Here is a 14,996-nt window from a genome sequence, read left to right as displayed (position 1 = left end):
ACAGGCAGGGCTCCCAGGGAGCATTAGCTGCTCTTTGTATTATTAAGCCCTCTCAGGTGTCGATGCTACCACCCAAATCAGGGCCTCGGCCCCTGTTCAGCTCACCACCGCCCTTCCCCAGCTTCCTCCGTCTGCTCCAGCCTGAAGGAATTCTACTGCAGCCCCCTCTGGAAGGACCCATCCCTTTCCCCTCCCCTTCAGCAGCTCTGGAGGATGGTCCCAGCTCCGAAGGGAGGGGCAGGAGGGAGGTCTGCACTCAGCAGGACCTGTAGCTTGCGGGGCGAGGGGAGCTCTGTTTCTACCTTCTCCCCTCCATCATGCCCCTCTCACCCACCCCACCGCTGCCCCAGTATTTTCCAGGTCTCAAGTCCAAAGCTGCCCCTGCCCCAGCACTGCCCTGGGGCCTCCCGGGACCCTACACCCCAGTCCATGGGATGGGACAGCCATTTGTTTTCAAAAACACCCCATGCCAAACCCTATTATGAGGGAACAAGAAACACACTGAATTCACAGCTGGGGGACACTGTGCTGCTTCACAGGGAGCAGAAGGCACCAAGTTCCAATCCCAACCAGCCATGAGAATGATATGACTCCCCCCACCATGCCCCCCAATAGCAGTTCTACGCATCAAGTATTGGTCCCCAGTTGACAGGTAAGGATCGGGGCAGGCTACAGCTTGCTCAGTGTCATATGGCACATAGCATAGTGTAAAACCTCCTCCTCCAGGAAGCCCTCCCTAGGCTCCCTCCTAGAAAGGACCCATCTCTTGAGAGTGCCTTGGCAGGCTGTGCTGGGTCTAGCCAAGGAGTTCATTTTCTCATCACAACATCCCTGTGAGGCTGGCACTGTCATGGTCTCTATTTGACAGGTAAGAATGTTGAAAAGGAGAAATCCCTTACTCAAAGTCTCTGTCCTCAAGTCCCTGCCATCTTGGGTGCTAACAATTACGGATCCCTAAGGTATCCCTGTTGTCAGGGCCTGGCCTGGAACCGCCCAGGGGTCCCCCAACATTTAAGTATTAAAAGTGAGGACAATCTCGCCCTAGCAACTCAGTGTTCACAGCCAACCAGAGCAGCTGGGGGAGGCGGAGTAGGGAGCTCCTGGATGCTTGAAATCATGGGGGTGGGGAGTGAGCAGGAACCACCAGGGCTGGGGGCTTCAGAAGAATTCCCTGGGCACTTCCCTGGTGGTCCAGGGTTAAGAACCCACCTGCCAAGGCAGGGGGTACAGGTTCCATCCCTGATCCAGGAAGATCCCACATGCCACTACGCAACTAAGCCCATGCACCCCAAAGCCTGTGTTGCACAACAAGAGAAGCCATGGCAATAATAAGTCCACGCGCAATGAGAGAGTAGCCCCTGCTCGCTCTAACTAGAGAGAGCCTGCGTGAAGCAATGAAAAATCCAGTGCGGCCAAAAATAAACAAACAAACAAAAGAATTCCCTGAGTGATCTCCTCTTCCCATGGTCCCCCACGCTTCCACTCCCCACACCTACCAGCTCCCAATCACAGAATGACAACCTTGTCAAAGAACAAGAAAAGACCATTTGCCGAGGGTTTACTATGTGCCAGGCACCACGCTAAGAGCTTTACATATTAACCCCATTTGTTCTCCTATCCTTCCCAGTTTTCACAGGTGGAAGTGAAAGCGCAGAGAGGTTAAATTGCTTTCTCAAGATCACAAAGCCATGAACTCCCACCACTGGGAATTCAAACAAGACTAAGTGATTATCTAAGTCCCTTTCAGCCCTGATCATCCAAAGAACACACTTTAAAGCCAAAATTTCCAGGATGTCCACACGCTAGGTCTTTCTGGGTAGACTTAAGTTATAATACAACAACCGAAGTGACCCTGAAGGCAGATGTCTCTCAGAGTCATAAGACAGCTGGCTTCTCAGAGAGAGGACGCCAGGACACACACACACACACTCCCCAACTCACCACGTGCAGCATGAATGAGACCTGTTACCCCTACTGAGGCCATCCTAGAAGCTGCCCCGTACGTACACACACACACACACACATACACGCGCACGCGCGCGCGCTCCCTTTCAAGCTGGTGAGCACCTTGGTATCACCCTTCCTGGGTCCTTCCCCTGCCCTGAGTCAGCCTGGAGGCCACTCCTGAAGCCATCCTGATGGGGCTCTTCTGACCTAATTTCAGTCCCTCCTGATGCAGGCAGCACCCTCTTCTTCTGGTGCCGTGCCCCTGGCCCCTGGGCACCACCCATTAACCCTTTGGCTCCCAGGTCAGATGAGTCGATGTCCCTCCTCCTGGAAAGGTGTGAAGCCTGGAGAAGACGGGGGCCTGCTCCGCCGCCTCATCTGGAGCCCCACCCCTTCTCTTCTCCATGTCCAGCCCCAATCTGAGCCTCCAGACCCCGACCCTGGGGGTTGGCTTTATCTGCCACGCCCACTCCACCTGGCCCTCAGACCTGCCTCACAGAGACCTTTCAGTTGACGGTGCGCTCACTTCATTACTTCCACCGCCTCGTGGTGCACAGACCACGAGCCTGGTTTTATGGATGAGGAAAAGTTCTACGAAGGGCCTGAGCTGCCCAGGGCTCACCCAGCTTGGGGTTCCCGCTGGGCTGCCGAATCTAAAGCATGGCGTCGGCACCCCTTTTCATTCATCTAGACATCAAACATTCACCGAGCTCCTCCTGTGGGCCAGCACACATGGCATCTCATTTAATCTCTCAGGAGGGTGTTATTAGCCCCATTCTGCGGAGGGGAAAAATGGAAGCTCAGACAGGTGAGACAAGTTGTCCAAGGTCACACTACGAATCAGGGGTGAGAGCAGGATTGGAACCCACGGCTGTGCGATTTTCAAGTCTCTGATTTCTAAGATGGTCTTCCAGAAGTGTAGCTGAGAAAGGGACCCAGTTACCAGGATGGGTTGGATCTCTGTCCTTCCCAGGGACCTCTTTTCCTCACTCCATCTGGGGGAGACCTGGGGGTGAGGCACCCAGCCCACCAGTCCCGGTACTCAGCCTGGCGTTCAATACTTCCCCACCCCACCCCACCCAGCTCAAAGCCCTCAGACAGATGGGGGGGACTGAAGAATAGCATGTCTGTCCGAGATGCCCCTGCCCGACCTCCTCCCATTTCACAGACTTGCCAACTGAGGCCCAAAGAGACTTGCAGGGGCAGAGTAGGCACCTGGGGGGGTTGCCTGAGAGGCCTGGGTTCCTCTCACCTTGGGGAATGGGGGGTGCCAGGCATAACTCCTAGAACCAACCAAGGGAACTAGAAGTCTCCCCAGTTCATGGCCAGGCCAGGCTCCAGACACGTGCCCATGGGGAACTCACTTGGGACCTGGGTCCCACAAGGAGGTGGAGGCGGCCTTTCTTCCTGCTGCCCCTGATGGAGCCGGGACTGAGCCTGCTGCGGTCAATCAAAGACACACTGAGGGGTCAGGTCATACATGTATACTCGCCGCTACCCGCACACGCGCGGCTCCCCTGAGAGGTGCGTGCTCCATGCACCGGGTCAACCATACACCTGCCTGCACACGTTTGCACACACACACACACACACACACACCACAGAAGCCTCCCCCCAACACAGTCACCCCCTGCAAGCACACTCAGCATGGTCAACGGTCTCCAGCCCGGCCCCGGGTGCACACCAGACACAATGGGTCACCCTGACACGACCACACGCAGGTAGGGCACGGGGCCCCCATCCACGGGGACGGGCTCGTCCTCACGCCTCATCTTTCACGCATGCACACCCCACGGGTCCCAGCACCCTCCACGGAGCTGGCCACACACGCGGTCATCCTCACCCACCCCCTCAGGTCACCTTCACACAAGTCACCCTCCACCCCTCCCCCTCCCCGGGAAGCCCGCCCCCCCACACACCGCCCCCGGCCCTCCTGCAACGACCCTCGGAGGGAAGAACCGAAAGCACACCCTTCCCCCCGCAGGGGGAGGCGACCCCATTCCCTAAAAGTGGCCGCGGTCCAGGCACACCCACGAAGCACCAAGCCACGTCCGCTCAGACCCGAGACACGCCCAGCGCGGCCCCGCGCCCGGACCCCAGCCGGGACCCCAGGCCGCCCTCGGGGAATGGTACCCCCGCCCGCGGGAAAACTAGCCCCCGGGAGGCAAGGGCGGCCAGGCACGGGCTCCCCGCAGGCCGGCGCTGGGCGCGGGAACCGGAGGCACTCACCCCCGCGGCGCGCCCCGCCAGCAGCAGTAGCAGCAGCGGAGGCAGGAGCAGCCCGCGGGCCCCGGGCCCGGCCGCGGCCCCGGCCCCGGCGCCAGCCCCGTGGGCGGCCCCGGCGCGGTGCGGCGGCCCCGGCTTCATGGCGGCGGCGGCGGCGGGCGCCTTTGTTCCCGAGGCGGCGGCGGCGGCGGCGCGGCCCGGCGGCTGGCCCGGCGCGCTCTCGGTCGGGGCTCCGGCTCGGCGGCCCGGCTCCGCCCGGCAGCTCCGCGCCCACGGCCGCCGCGCCCGCAGGAAGCGTGCGCTGCCGCCGGGCCGCCCCCAGCGCGGGGGGCGGGGCGCGGAGGGGCGGGGCCGGCGCTGAGCGCCCCCCGCCGCCGGGGTCCCTGCGCGCCCCGCGCTCCGCACGCACCCGCCCGCCGCGGGATAGGGGTGCCGAGGAAAACGTGCGACCCGGGACCGGTGGCCGGCCTCGCTGAACCTCGCTCTGGGGACCAGGACCCGCAGCGCGCGCCTCCCCGGGCAGTCGCGGGGCTTGGAGGGGGAAGGACCCCGCATGGAGGTGCGGGGTATGACCTGGCTCGTCAGAGTCTGGGTAGATGAGTCTCATCTGCTTGACCATGGGTACCCTCCCGCTAAGGGTTCACTGACTCTCCCAGGACCCATCACCCCCTCTAGCCGATCCACAAGAGGGGGCCACAGGTCATCCGAATTTATTGGGCTTTGATGTCTCCAGGACACGGGTGGGCAGCAGGACCACAGAGCAGGCCTCAGTCTCCCCTCTGCGCCAGCGGGTGTTGACCTCTGGGCCCTGTCACTGGGTGGACAGACCTGGCCAGGTGCTTCTTCCCCCGCAGCTATGTGACCCCAGATAGGCGCTGCCAGCTCTCCCAGACTCGGATTCTTCACTGTAGGCTGCAGACCCCTCTGCTCCCAGCGCAGGTGGTGTGAAAAGTATGTCCCAGATGAGGGGTGTACCAGGCTGTGGTCATTTCCCCTTGGGTGCTCATCGTGGGTTTCTCTGTGGCTTTTATCTCCGCCTGACATATGATGCACTTCGCTTACCCACTGGGGTCTCCCACCACTACACCGGAGTCCCAGGAGGGCAGCGGCTTGGTTGTCTTGCTCACTGCTCTGTCCCCAGCACTGCTCTGGTGCAGAACAGTGGTTCAGTGCTGATTCCTTGGATCAGTGAATGTGTTTTCTGCTCACTCCCATCCATCTGTTTTGAAGGAAGAAGGGTATAGGTATTTACTAAGCCCCTGGTCCATGCCAAGTACTTAACATGAGTGACCCCAAAAGGTAGGTGCTGTCAATATCTCCACTTCCTAGATGGGAAACCGAGGCCTGGGGAGAGAAGATTATTTGCTGGCCCTGGCCGGCTGAAAGTCTCTGCCCCCAGCCTCCCTTTACCCAGACCCAGTGCAGGGCCTGCCGTCAGCAAAGGGGAAATCACTGAGCTGAAACTGGAACAATTCCCCCAAGGGACAGGAAACTGAAACCAGGACTCATGGCGCCAGTGGGGAGAGTGCCGGGTGTGGACCTGAGGAGCAGACCCCGGCACCAGCCTTGGTTTGGTCCTTCGGGGGGCTTGAGAGGAGGGTCAAAGGACAAAGGTCGGCTCAGCATCAGGTGTAGCTTCATTAGGCATTCCCTGCAAGGGAGCTCACGAGAGCTTCATCCAGAAGCCCCTGGACAGAGAGCTGAAGAGGAAGGTGGGGCAACTTCAACACTCTGAGATTCAAAAATCCCTAGAACTTCTGAGCTCCCAGCCTCTGGGAATCCCATTGCCAACCCTTTACGGCCTACTCCCATAGGCCCCTTGGGAAGATGGCTGGAGAGAGGCTGATGGGGCCCAGTAGGTGGGGAGCTGGTTCCAGTTGAGGCCGCACTGCTTGAAGTTAAAGAGCTCTGACTCAACTGGGCAAACACCTGGGTTCAGGCCTCCATTCTGTCAGTTGTGAGCTGGGTGACTCTAGATGAATGAGTTTACCCCTCTGAGCCTCAGTTTCCGAACTGTAATGTGGAAAACATGACCACATGGTCACTCACTCATTCATCATCCAAAGATAAAGTGAGTGCCGTGTGTGCCAGGCCCAGGGCCACGTGCCAGATTGTAAAGATTAAATGAGCTCTTCTGGCCATTGAACTGGGGGTTCAATACAGGTGGCTCAGTCATGTCCAACTCTTTGCGATCCTATGGACTGTAGCCCGCCAGGCTCCTCTGTCCATGGGATTCTCCAGGCAAGAATACTGGAATAGGTAGCCATTCCCTTCTCCAGGGGATCTTCCTGACCCCATGATCAAACCCTGGTCTTCTGCACTGCAGAAGGATTCTTTACCATCTGAGCCACCAGGGTGGCTGAGATGATGATTATTAAGTAAGGGACCCAGATATAAGGATAGTCACTTCCCAGAAGGGCTGCCACAGGCCCAGAGAACAGGCTGGATCTGAGGAGCCCCCAAAGGGCAGACTTGGGGCCAACAGGGTCAGGGTAGGGTGTTTGAGATGCCAGATGTCCACTCTGTGTAAGGAGGGACTTTGGAACAGCTGGAACTGGCCACAGATGGCACTGGCTACTCTGAGAAGTCGGGAGCACTCTGTCTGGGCAAGTAGACAAGGCTCAGAAAACTAGCCATCAGGGAGGCCATTAAGACAGTCCCCATGAACAGAATGGGCATGGCCCACCTTCAGAGGTCCCTGCCAGTTCTGAGACTTCTGGAAGCTGTGGCCCTCTTCCCTGATGTCCCAGGGAGGGGGGAGGCTCTTTGGTCTGGGCAGGCCCTGAGCGCCCCCTGCCGCACCTCAAGAGATACTGGTCCCAGCCCCAGCCCAGCCGGGTCTGAGCCCCGGGGGTCTCATTCTGCCCCTCACCCCTCCCACCTCCCCCACCCCGCGCTCCTTGGTGTTCACAGCTGCACATACTCACAGCGTTCCAGCGCCTGACGTTCCATGCAGTCAACACCCCCTCCCCATGGCTACCTGCGCACTGGAGCCGCACCCCAGCTTCTCAGGGTCTCCCTTACCTGCGATCACCATCCACAGAGGCATCTGCTCCGCCCCACTCGGAGAGCACAACTCCCGTGGCCCGCTTGGCCCCTCTGGGGAGCCTTCCTGACTCCCTCAGGTGGGGCTTAACCCCCACCCATCCCACCCACCCCCAAGCCAGCAGCCTGGACAAGACCCAGGCTTGCCCGCCCAGCCCTCTCAGTCTCTACTGTCTGTCTCTCCCTGCCCCACTCCCACCCTCCCCCCACCCTAAGTGGGAGGCCTCAGTACCCCCAAAGGACAATGGAGCAGAGCTGACTAGACGCCAGGCACGGCTTAAAAACGCACATCGCCTGCAAAGCGGCTTTATCTCCACTTTACAAGGGATGACCCACAGCCCAGAGAAGTTAGGAGACGAGTCCAGGGTCACCCAGCTGGTGAGGGAGAGCTAAGCTCTTGACCCTGCTCTCAACAGTAACACTGCAAAGCCAGGTCCACAGGTCTGTCGAGGGAGGCATTTGATGAGGGAGGTTAAGAGTCGGTGAGGCGATTCACACCGTCACATGGACACAGCCAACTTGTGGATGCACTCAGAGGAGCCTGGAAACCAGATGACCGCGCTAGAGGCGCGCCGAACAGCCAGGCCTCACCACCCACCCCATTCAAGCCTTTCTCTGGCCAGCCAGGCCGCCTGGCTCCAGCAAGGCAGCAAAAGGGAAGTGGAGGCCTCCGCTGTGATCTCTCAGCTCCAGGCCTGTGTCGCATTTCCAGGCCTGGAACACAGGAGCTGCTCAGCAATCATTGCCTGACTCCACCTGCTCCCAGAGGTTTGGCTAAACAGACCAGCTCTTTGGAATTCACATTGCTGAGAAACGATGAGAGCCAGGACCTCCTGAGGGCTTGCCCTTCACTAGACACCATCCAGGGCGCCTGCCAGCAGCGCCCTCCCTACTCCTCTTGCAGCCCAGGATTCGTGTACCATAAACACACTCGCCTCCTAGCGTTGTTGCAAGAGGAGTCTACCAGCGAAGCCTGGCACATGAGGAGTGGGATGCATGGGTTTGCACCTTCCTTAGTCACCAGTTTCCAGCTGGGGAAACTGGGGCCCTGAGAGGCTTAGGTGACTGGCCCGGGGTTGCACAGCCAGGAAGTTAGGGGGCTGACAGAGCTCCACTGTGCTCTTCCCTGTGGCCACGCAGGGGACTTTGTGATCCTCACCAGCCCTCCAGCTCAAGGCAGTCACAGGTGTGGGAAAAGCAGTCTTTCCCTTGCCTCGGCTTCCCCTGACTCCCCCTGCTGCTCCGCACCTACCTTCTCCCCCTCATAACTTCCCGTCTTGCCCAAGACTCACGATGGAGCCAGAGCCCAGATTTGCTTCCGAGAAAAGCCCGAATGGCAGAAATCCTGAGATGTCATTGACCCCAAAATCAGGAAGTGAAAGAGGATTCTGGCAAGAAGGCTCCGGGTGGAGCCCACAGAGAGAACTTGGGAAGGCTCGGGCTGTCTGTCTGCTGAACCAGCAGGTATAAGAGTCACGGGATAAGCCGAGTGGCTGCTGGGAGGGAGTCTGCAGGGCCTGGGTGGGAGCGGGAGGGCTTGGCCCCCATCTGGGGGAAACCCCCTGCCCGCCAAGGGACCTGCCTGTGTGAGGGTCTCAGAAGGCCATCCTCGGGCCTTTCCTGAGTCCCCCGTGTGCCAGGGACTTGAAGGCACTTCTCCTAAGGATGAAGAGTGGGTGATGCCCCTGGGCACACAGCTGCCAGGCATGGGGCTAGGATTCGAACCCAGGCCTCTCCTAGGTCTGTGAGCTGGGGGTTTGCAAACTAAGGACCCACAGCGTTCCTGGGAGGCCCCTCGGGCAGGTATGGAGGAGGGGGAGGGAAGAAAGGGAGAGAGGAAGTCCAATTTTGTTTCAGATGAGTGACATGGGAGCCAGAGAGCAGGCCTGGGCTGGTCACCCAAGAGGGGAGAGCAGAGGTCACAGAGACCCCAAGTGGGGCAGGTGGATGGAGAAACCTTGTCTCTGGGTCCATCTGGCCCAGGTGCCAGACCAACCGGGGCCTAGGGGAGGTGGAAGGGGAGGAGAAATTGCCTACCACAACTGTTCAGGAGAGAGGCTCTGACCTCAAGCTGGGTGGGGATGAAAACGGGAGTGGACCCAACTCTGTGGGACCCAAGTGTATACAATTTGAGGGGATCATGAATACAAAATTAGGGACTGGCTTTGGAAGGGGGTTGTGCCAGTGAGGGTCCCCAAAGCTTCAGCTTCACTTGCTTTACATTCATCTGAACAGAAGCCCAGCCCAACCAGGTACCATCGACTGAGTCCAGCAGTCAGCAGAGGAGCCTGGGCAGGGAGGGGTTAACCCTGCTGAGGGCTCGGTATCCTGGGGGGAATATAGGAGGGCTTCATGGTGGCGGTGGCATCTCCACTGAACCACGGTGGGCCCACCTCCGAGAGTGGGTGCTCTGAAGTGGTCGCACTTGAGGCTCCGCCCCCCTGAGAGGAGGGCTCCTAAAGTCTTGAGCTCGAGCTGGAGGCTTCCAATGTCATATGTGTGGATGAGGCCAAGAAGATTCTGGAGTTTGCTCGCTGCGACCTAGAATGACAGTATGTAAGGTCTTGAGTTGCTCTCCTCACTTCCCCACCTTCATCTGCCCATTTCACAGGTAAGAAAACTGAGGCCTGAAAAAGCGGAAGTGACTGACATACACTCACCTTGTGGCCAGACCCAGGTGGCTTCATCACCAGCCCTGGGCTTTGCTTTACCCACCCCCCTCTCCTAGACCAATTGCTCTGTGGTTTGCAGAAACTCGAGGTAGGACCAACCCCATAACAAAGACCTCATTTATGTCCAAGACTCTACCCATGGTGGCCCCTTCTAGCCAGTCCAGGGTCACAGGGCTCAGAAGTGGCTGTTGGGGAGGGGGGAGCACACACCCGCCCTCTTCCCTTTGAGTGTGGAGGGGAGGGAAAGAGGAGAAGGGTCAGCAGGGATGTAGAGGAAGAGGAGACCGCAGGAGGAGACGAGGGCACTGCCATACCAGGAGCCATTTCACTCACACACCCCCGTTCCTGGGAACAAATTGCACATTTGGAGTCATTTTCCTGGAAGAAAAAAAAAAAAAGCCTCTCTAAAAATATATTTTCTTTCTCACCTCATCTTGGGGCTAGAGCAGCCCAGCTGGGCAACAACCAAAAAACCCAGTGGAGGAGAGTGACCTGGAATTGGAAAAGGGGTGGGTGTGAGGGGAGAGTGAGACGGACCGAGGGGGCCGGAGACCCTCCTGACCCCACGCCGATGGAAGTGGAGAGAGCACGACCGTCACCAGGACATGTCATGCATGTTGTGGGGCTTTCCTCTTTGAGACTCACCAAGACCAGCAAAGCTCACCCTCAGGTTCCTGAGTCCCTGCGGAGGGCCAGGTAGGCACAGATCTAGGTGCTGAGGGAGCTGCCATCCCAGAGCTGGAGGTGGGCAAGGAGCAAGGACAGTCAGCCCTCCACATACGTGGATTCAGCCCACCTCGGATGGAAAATATTCAGGAAAAACAAATTCCAGAAAGTTCCAAAAAATACCAAACCTGAATTTGCTGCATGCTGGCAACTATTTACCTAAAAGCGTTTACATTGCCTTAGGTATAGTAAGTGTTAGTCGCTCAGTCCTGCCTGATTCTTTGAGACCCCCGTGGACTGCAGCCCACCAGGCTCCTGTGTCCATGAGATTTTCCAGGCAAGGACACTGGAGTGGGTCGCCATTTCCTTCTCCAGGGGATCTTTCCAACCCAGGGATCGAACCCACGTCTCCTGTACTACAGGCATATTCTTTACCAACTGAGCTGCAGGGGAAGCCCATAAGGAATCTAGAGATGACTTAAGTAAAGTTTGTGCATGGAAGCATGGAACTATGCAAATATTTATGCTGTTTCATATAAGGGACTTGAGCCTCAGTGGATTCAGCTATCCACAGGGGTCCTGGAACCCATCCCCCAGGGGTGCTGAGAGGCAACCGTACCTGCATTCATGTGGGACTCATGGCTCCCTGCTCCGTTCCTCACTCTCTGTGTGCCCCGAGCAGGTCACTCCCCTCACCCTGGATCTCAGTCTTTTCATCTATAAATGGATCAGATCTGGGAACGCCAAACTTAATTCCCAGCTCCCAGCGTGGGGCCCTGGGATGGGGCATGTCGGAGGGCAGAAGTGGGGAAGGTCTTGGACCCCTGGGCTCTGAGGAGAGGAACTCTGGGTCCAATCCCAGCTCTGCTACTTCCTGGCCAGTGACCTGAGTCCACTGTCTTCCCATGGAGTTGGAGTAACTGCTCCTTCCTCCCAGACTTGGAGGCAGGTGAACAGGTAACACAGGGCAGCACCCTGCTCAGGGCATTGGCCAAGACTGGCCATTATTCTCCAGTCATTCCCGTCTTGGTCCACTCCAGGCCCAAGGGGTGTGGGCCGGGGAACCCTCCTGAGCCTGAGAGATAGAGGCTGACCTAGCCCTGGCACAGGACAGCTGTGGTCTCCGGGGAGTCCCTGGTGCAGCTGCACCCCAAGACACATCTCCACCCGGGGCTCCGAGGAGCATCAGGAAGTTTCCTGGAGTCCTGGCAAGGGGGCAGCTGGTAGGGGTGGCAAGGCCAAGCTCTCTAAGGCCAAGACAGAGCAGGGTAGCATGTGCCTCACAGGAGAAATGAGAGAAATGGGCCTTCTGATTTGCCCAGAACCATCCTGGCCTACACCAGTTTTCGTGCTGAGTATTAGTTATCCACAGCTGTGTAACAGATGACCCTCAGCACAGCCGCTTAAAACAGCGATACGCACTATCTCACCCAGTTTCCGTGGGCCAGGAGTTCAGTGGCGGCTGGATAGGTGGTTCTGGTTTGGGGGTCTCCCATGAGACTGCAGTCAGGATGTCATAGAAGGCTTGAAGAGGGCTGGAGGTTCTGCTTGCAAGTTGGCAAGTGTGACTGGTGTGTTAACCCTGGTCAACAGCAGGGGCCCTCAAGTCCCTATTACCGGTCTTGCCACAGAGTGTCCTACAAGTGTCCCAGAGACAGCGAGCTGGAGCTAGTGTCTTGTGTGGGGGAAGTCACACCCTGCCCTTTGCACAATGTCTTATTGTTTGCAGGCAGCCCTCTTCCATGCAGAACACATGAGGATAAGAACATCAGGAAGTGGGGCCACCTGGGAGGCTGTCTCCCCATGAGGCAGTAATTCCGTGCAACCACTTTCATGCTTAACATTGTCCCAGTTTAGAGGATAAATTAGTCACCCTTAGTGAAAATTCCAAGGTCTCCAACATAGCTGGGAAAAATAGGGCAATAATAATAATAGTACCAACTTTCATGTGTGGCTCGCTATGTACCCAGCTCTGTGCCAAGTGTTTCCAGAGTGCCCTAGGAGGTAGAAGGACTATTATCCTCCTGTGTAAGAGGATAAATGACTCACAACAGTCCCAGAGGGCTGGTAGAGCTGGGATTTGAAGCTAGGCACCTGTGGGTCATAAAAAGACTCGGAAGTTTCCATTGTATGAAAGCTTGGATGCATAAGCCAGAGATATAGCCTCTAAAGAGGCGCTAGGGCCCTGGGTCACATTAACAGAGGCTTGGGGCCACCCTCTATTTTGGGGGGCTCCAAAATCATTGTTCTTGCCTGGAGAATCCCAGGGACGGGGAAGCCTGGTGGGCTGCCGTCTCTGGGGTCGCACAGAGTCAGACACGACTGAAGTGACTTAGCAGCAGCAGCGGCAGCAAAATCACTGCAGATGGTGACTGCAGCCATGAAATTAAAAGTCGCTTACTCTTTGGAAGGAAAGTTATGACCAACATAGACAGCATATTAAAAAGCAGAGACATTACTTTGCCAACAAAGGTCCATCTAGTCAAGGCTATGGTTTTTCCAGTGGTCATGTATGGATGTGAGAGCTGGACTGTGAAGAAAGCTGAGCACCGAAGAATTGATGCTTTTGAACTGTGGTGTTGAAGAAGACTCTTGAGAGTCCCTTGGACTGCAAGGAGATCCAACCAGTCCATCCTAAAGGAGATCAGTCCTGGGTGTTCATTGGAAGGACTGATGTTGAAGCTGAAACTCCAATACTTTGGCCATCTCATGCGAAGAGCTGACTCATTTGAAAAGACCCTGATGCTGGGAAAGATTGAGGGCAGGAGGAGAAGGGGACGAAAGAGGGTGAGATGGTTGGATGGTATCACCGATTTGATGGACATGAATTTGGATAAGCTCTGGGAGTTGGTGATGGACAGGGAAGTCTGGCTGCTGCAGTACATGGGGTCACAAAGAGTCGGACACGACTAAGCGACTGAACTGAACTGGGGCCACCCTGCTCACAGGACCAGCTCTCTGGCCTCATACCAACCCTGTGAGAGTGGCAGGGCCAGGCAACCCTGCCAGGTGACAGTTGGGGAAACAGACTTGCCAGAGGTTACCTGTGAGTCCAAGGCAAAGCTGTGAGCCAGATACACTGCCATCCCAAGCCAGAGTGAGGGACTAGCCATCTGCCCAGCAGAAGCTGGGGAGGGAGGGAAGTGGAAAGCTTAGTCTTAGGGCACATGCCAGACTTCAGGTCTCTGGATGGAACTCTTCACTCCTGAGCCCCCAAGCCAGGGAAAAGCCATTCCAGCCCTCACCTTGGACCCTTGAGCCCTTAGGCTTCTATAAAGCTTTCTTTAGGCAGCAGCACCCTCGTGTGGCTACTGCTGGTAACTACATGAAGCCGCAGGTTTCCTCCCTGTAAAATGCTTCACTCTCGAGCGCCTCCTGCCTGCACGTAAGTCCCTTCAGTCCTATCTGACTGCCACCCCGTGGACTACTGTAGCCCGCCAGGCTCCTCTGTCTAGTGCTTCACGCTTCTCCAAAAACTCAACTAGAAAAGAGAGACCAGCTACCCCTGGAGCTGATGGAAGATGGCATGGACAGAGCACTGAACTTGGTTTCAGGAAACTTCAGATAAAATCCTTACTAGGTTATTGAGTCACTGTGTGGCTTAGGTCTCAAACGCCTCACCTGAAAAATGGGCTGATAACGTCTACCTTATCTTATGGCCTGACTTCCTTGGTGGGTCAGATGGTAAAACATCTGCCTACAATGCAGGAGACCCAGGTTCAATCCCTCAGTCAGGAAGATCTCCTGGAGAAAGAAAGAAAGAGAAGTCACTCAGTCGTGTCCGACTCTGGAACCCTATGGACTGTAGCCCACCAGGCTCCTCCATCCATGGGATTTTCCAGGCAAGAGTATTAGAGTGGGTTGCTATTTCCTTCTCCAGGGGATCTTCCCAACCCAGGGATTGAACCCAGGTCTCCTGCATTGCAGACAGACACTTTACTCTCTAGGCCACCAGGAAGAGTAGCCTCCTGAAGAAGGAAATGGCAACCTACTCCAGTATTCTTGCCTGGAACATTCCATGGATGGAGGAGCCTGGTAGGCTACATACAGTCCATGGGTTCGCAAAGAGTTGGACACGACTGAGCGACTTCACTTTCACTTTATCTTATTGCCTAAGGCATTCAAGAGGATCAAAGGCATCCAAATACGAATGTGCTCTGTAACCTGTAAAGCCCTGTGATCCAGTGAAGGATTGTTATACAAAGTGGGATGGAAGGACTCTGTTGTCACCAAAGTGCAATGGAGGGACATGTTGGAGGGACTCATGATGGAGGTCTCTTGTAAGACCAAGAATGTCAGTCTCCATATGGTTGGCAGCCCAGGACCTCACATCCTTGGATGGACTTGTTAGCAGCTGGTACTGGCAGTCAGTCAAATAATGAGGTTCAGCCTGCGCCCTGAAATGCAATCCTGCAGAGGGAGGGGTCCACCCCAGCCCCA

The 14,996-nt window shown here is 56.9% G+C and overlaps 1 protein-coding gene and 1 long non-coding RNA gene across 2 annotated transcripts in view; both read right to left on the bottom strand.

Moving 5' to 3' along the window:
• The window catches only part of SDC3 (syndecan 3), a 39,344-nt gene extending 34,616 nt beyond the window's left edge, over positions 1 to 4,728 (bottom strand). Inside the window, exon 1 of the mRNA XM_055574488.1 lies at positions 4,177 to 4,728. Coding sequence (XP_055430463.1) covers positions 4,177 to 4,728 — 552 coding nt within the window. The remainder of the gene's footprint in view (positions 1 to 4,176) is intronic.
• A 4,360-nt stretch (positions 4,729 to 9,088) lies between these two features.
• On the bottom strand, positions 9,089 to 12,225 carry LOC129647900 (uncharacterized). Its single transcript, XR_008712564.1, has 4 exons — positions 11,987 to 12,225; positions 10,536 to 10,628; positions 10,205 to 10,268; positions 9,089 to 9,759 (listed from the first exon to the last, which is right to left on the bottom strand). It is a non-coding gene; the product is annotated as an uncharacterized LOC129647900 (long non-coding RNA).
• Positions 12,226 to 14,996: the final 2,771 nt, after the last annotated feature.

The sequence above is a fragment of the Bubalus kerabau genome, chromosome 3 (assembly GCF_029407905.1).
Source record: "Bubalus kerabau isolate K-KA32 ecotype Philippines breed swamp buffalo chromosome 3, PCC_UOA_SB_1v2, whole genome shotgun sequence".
In the NCBI taxonomy this organism is placed as follows: domain Eukaryota; kingdom Metazoa; phylum Chordata; class Mammalia; order Artiodactyla; family Bovidae; genus Bubalus; species Bubalus kerabau.
The sequence above is the reverse complement of the archived record's forward strand: the minus strand, read 5'-3'. Positions and strand labels throughout refer to the sequence as shown.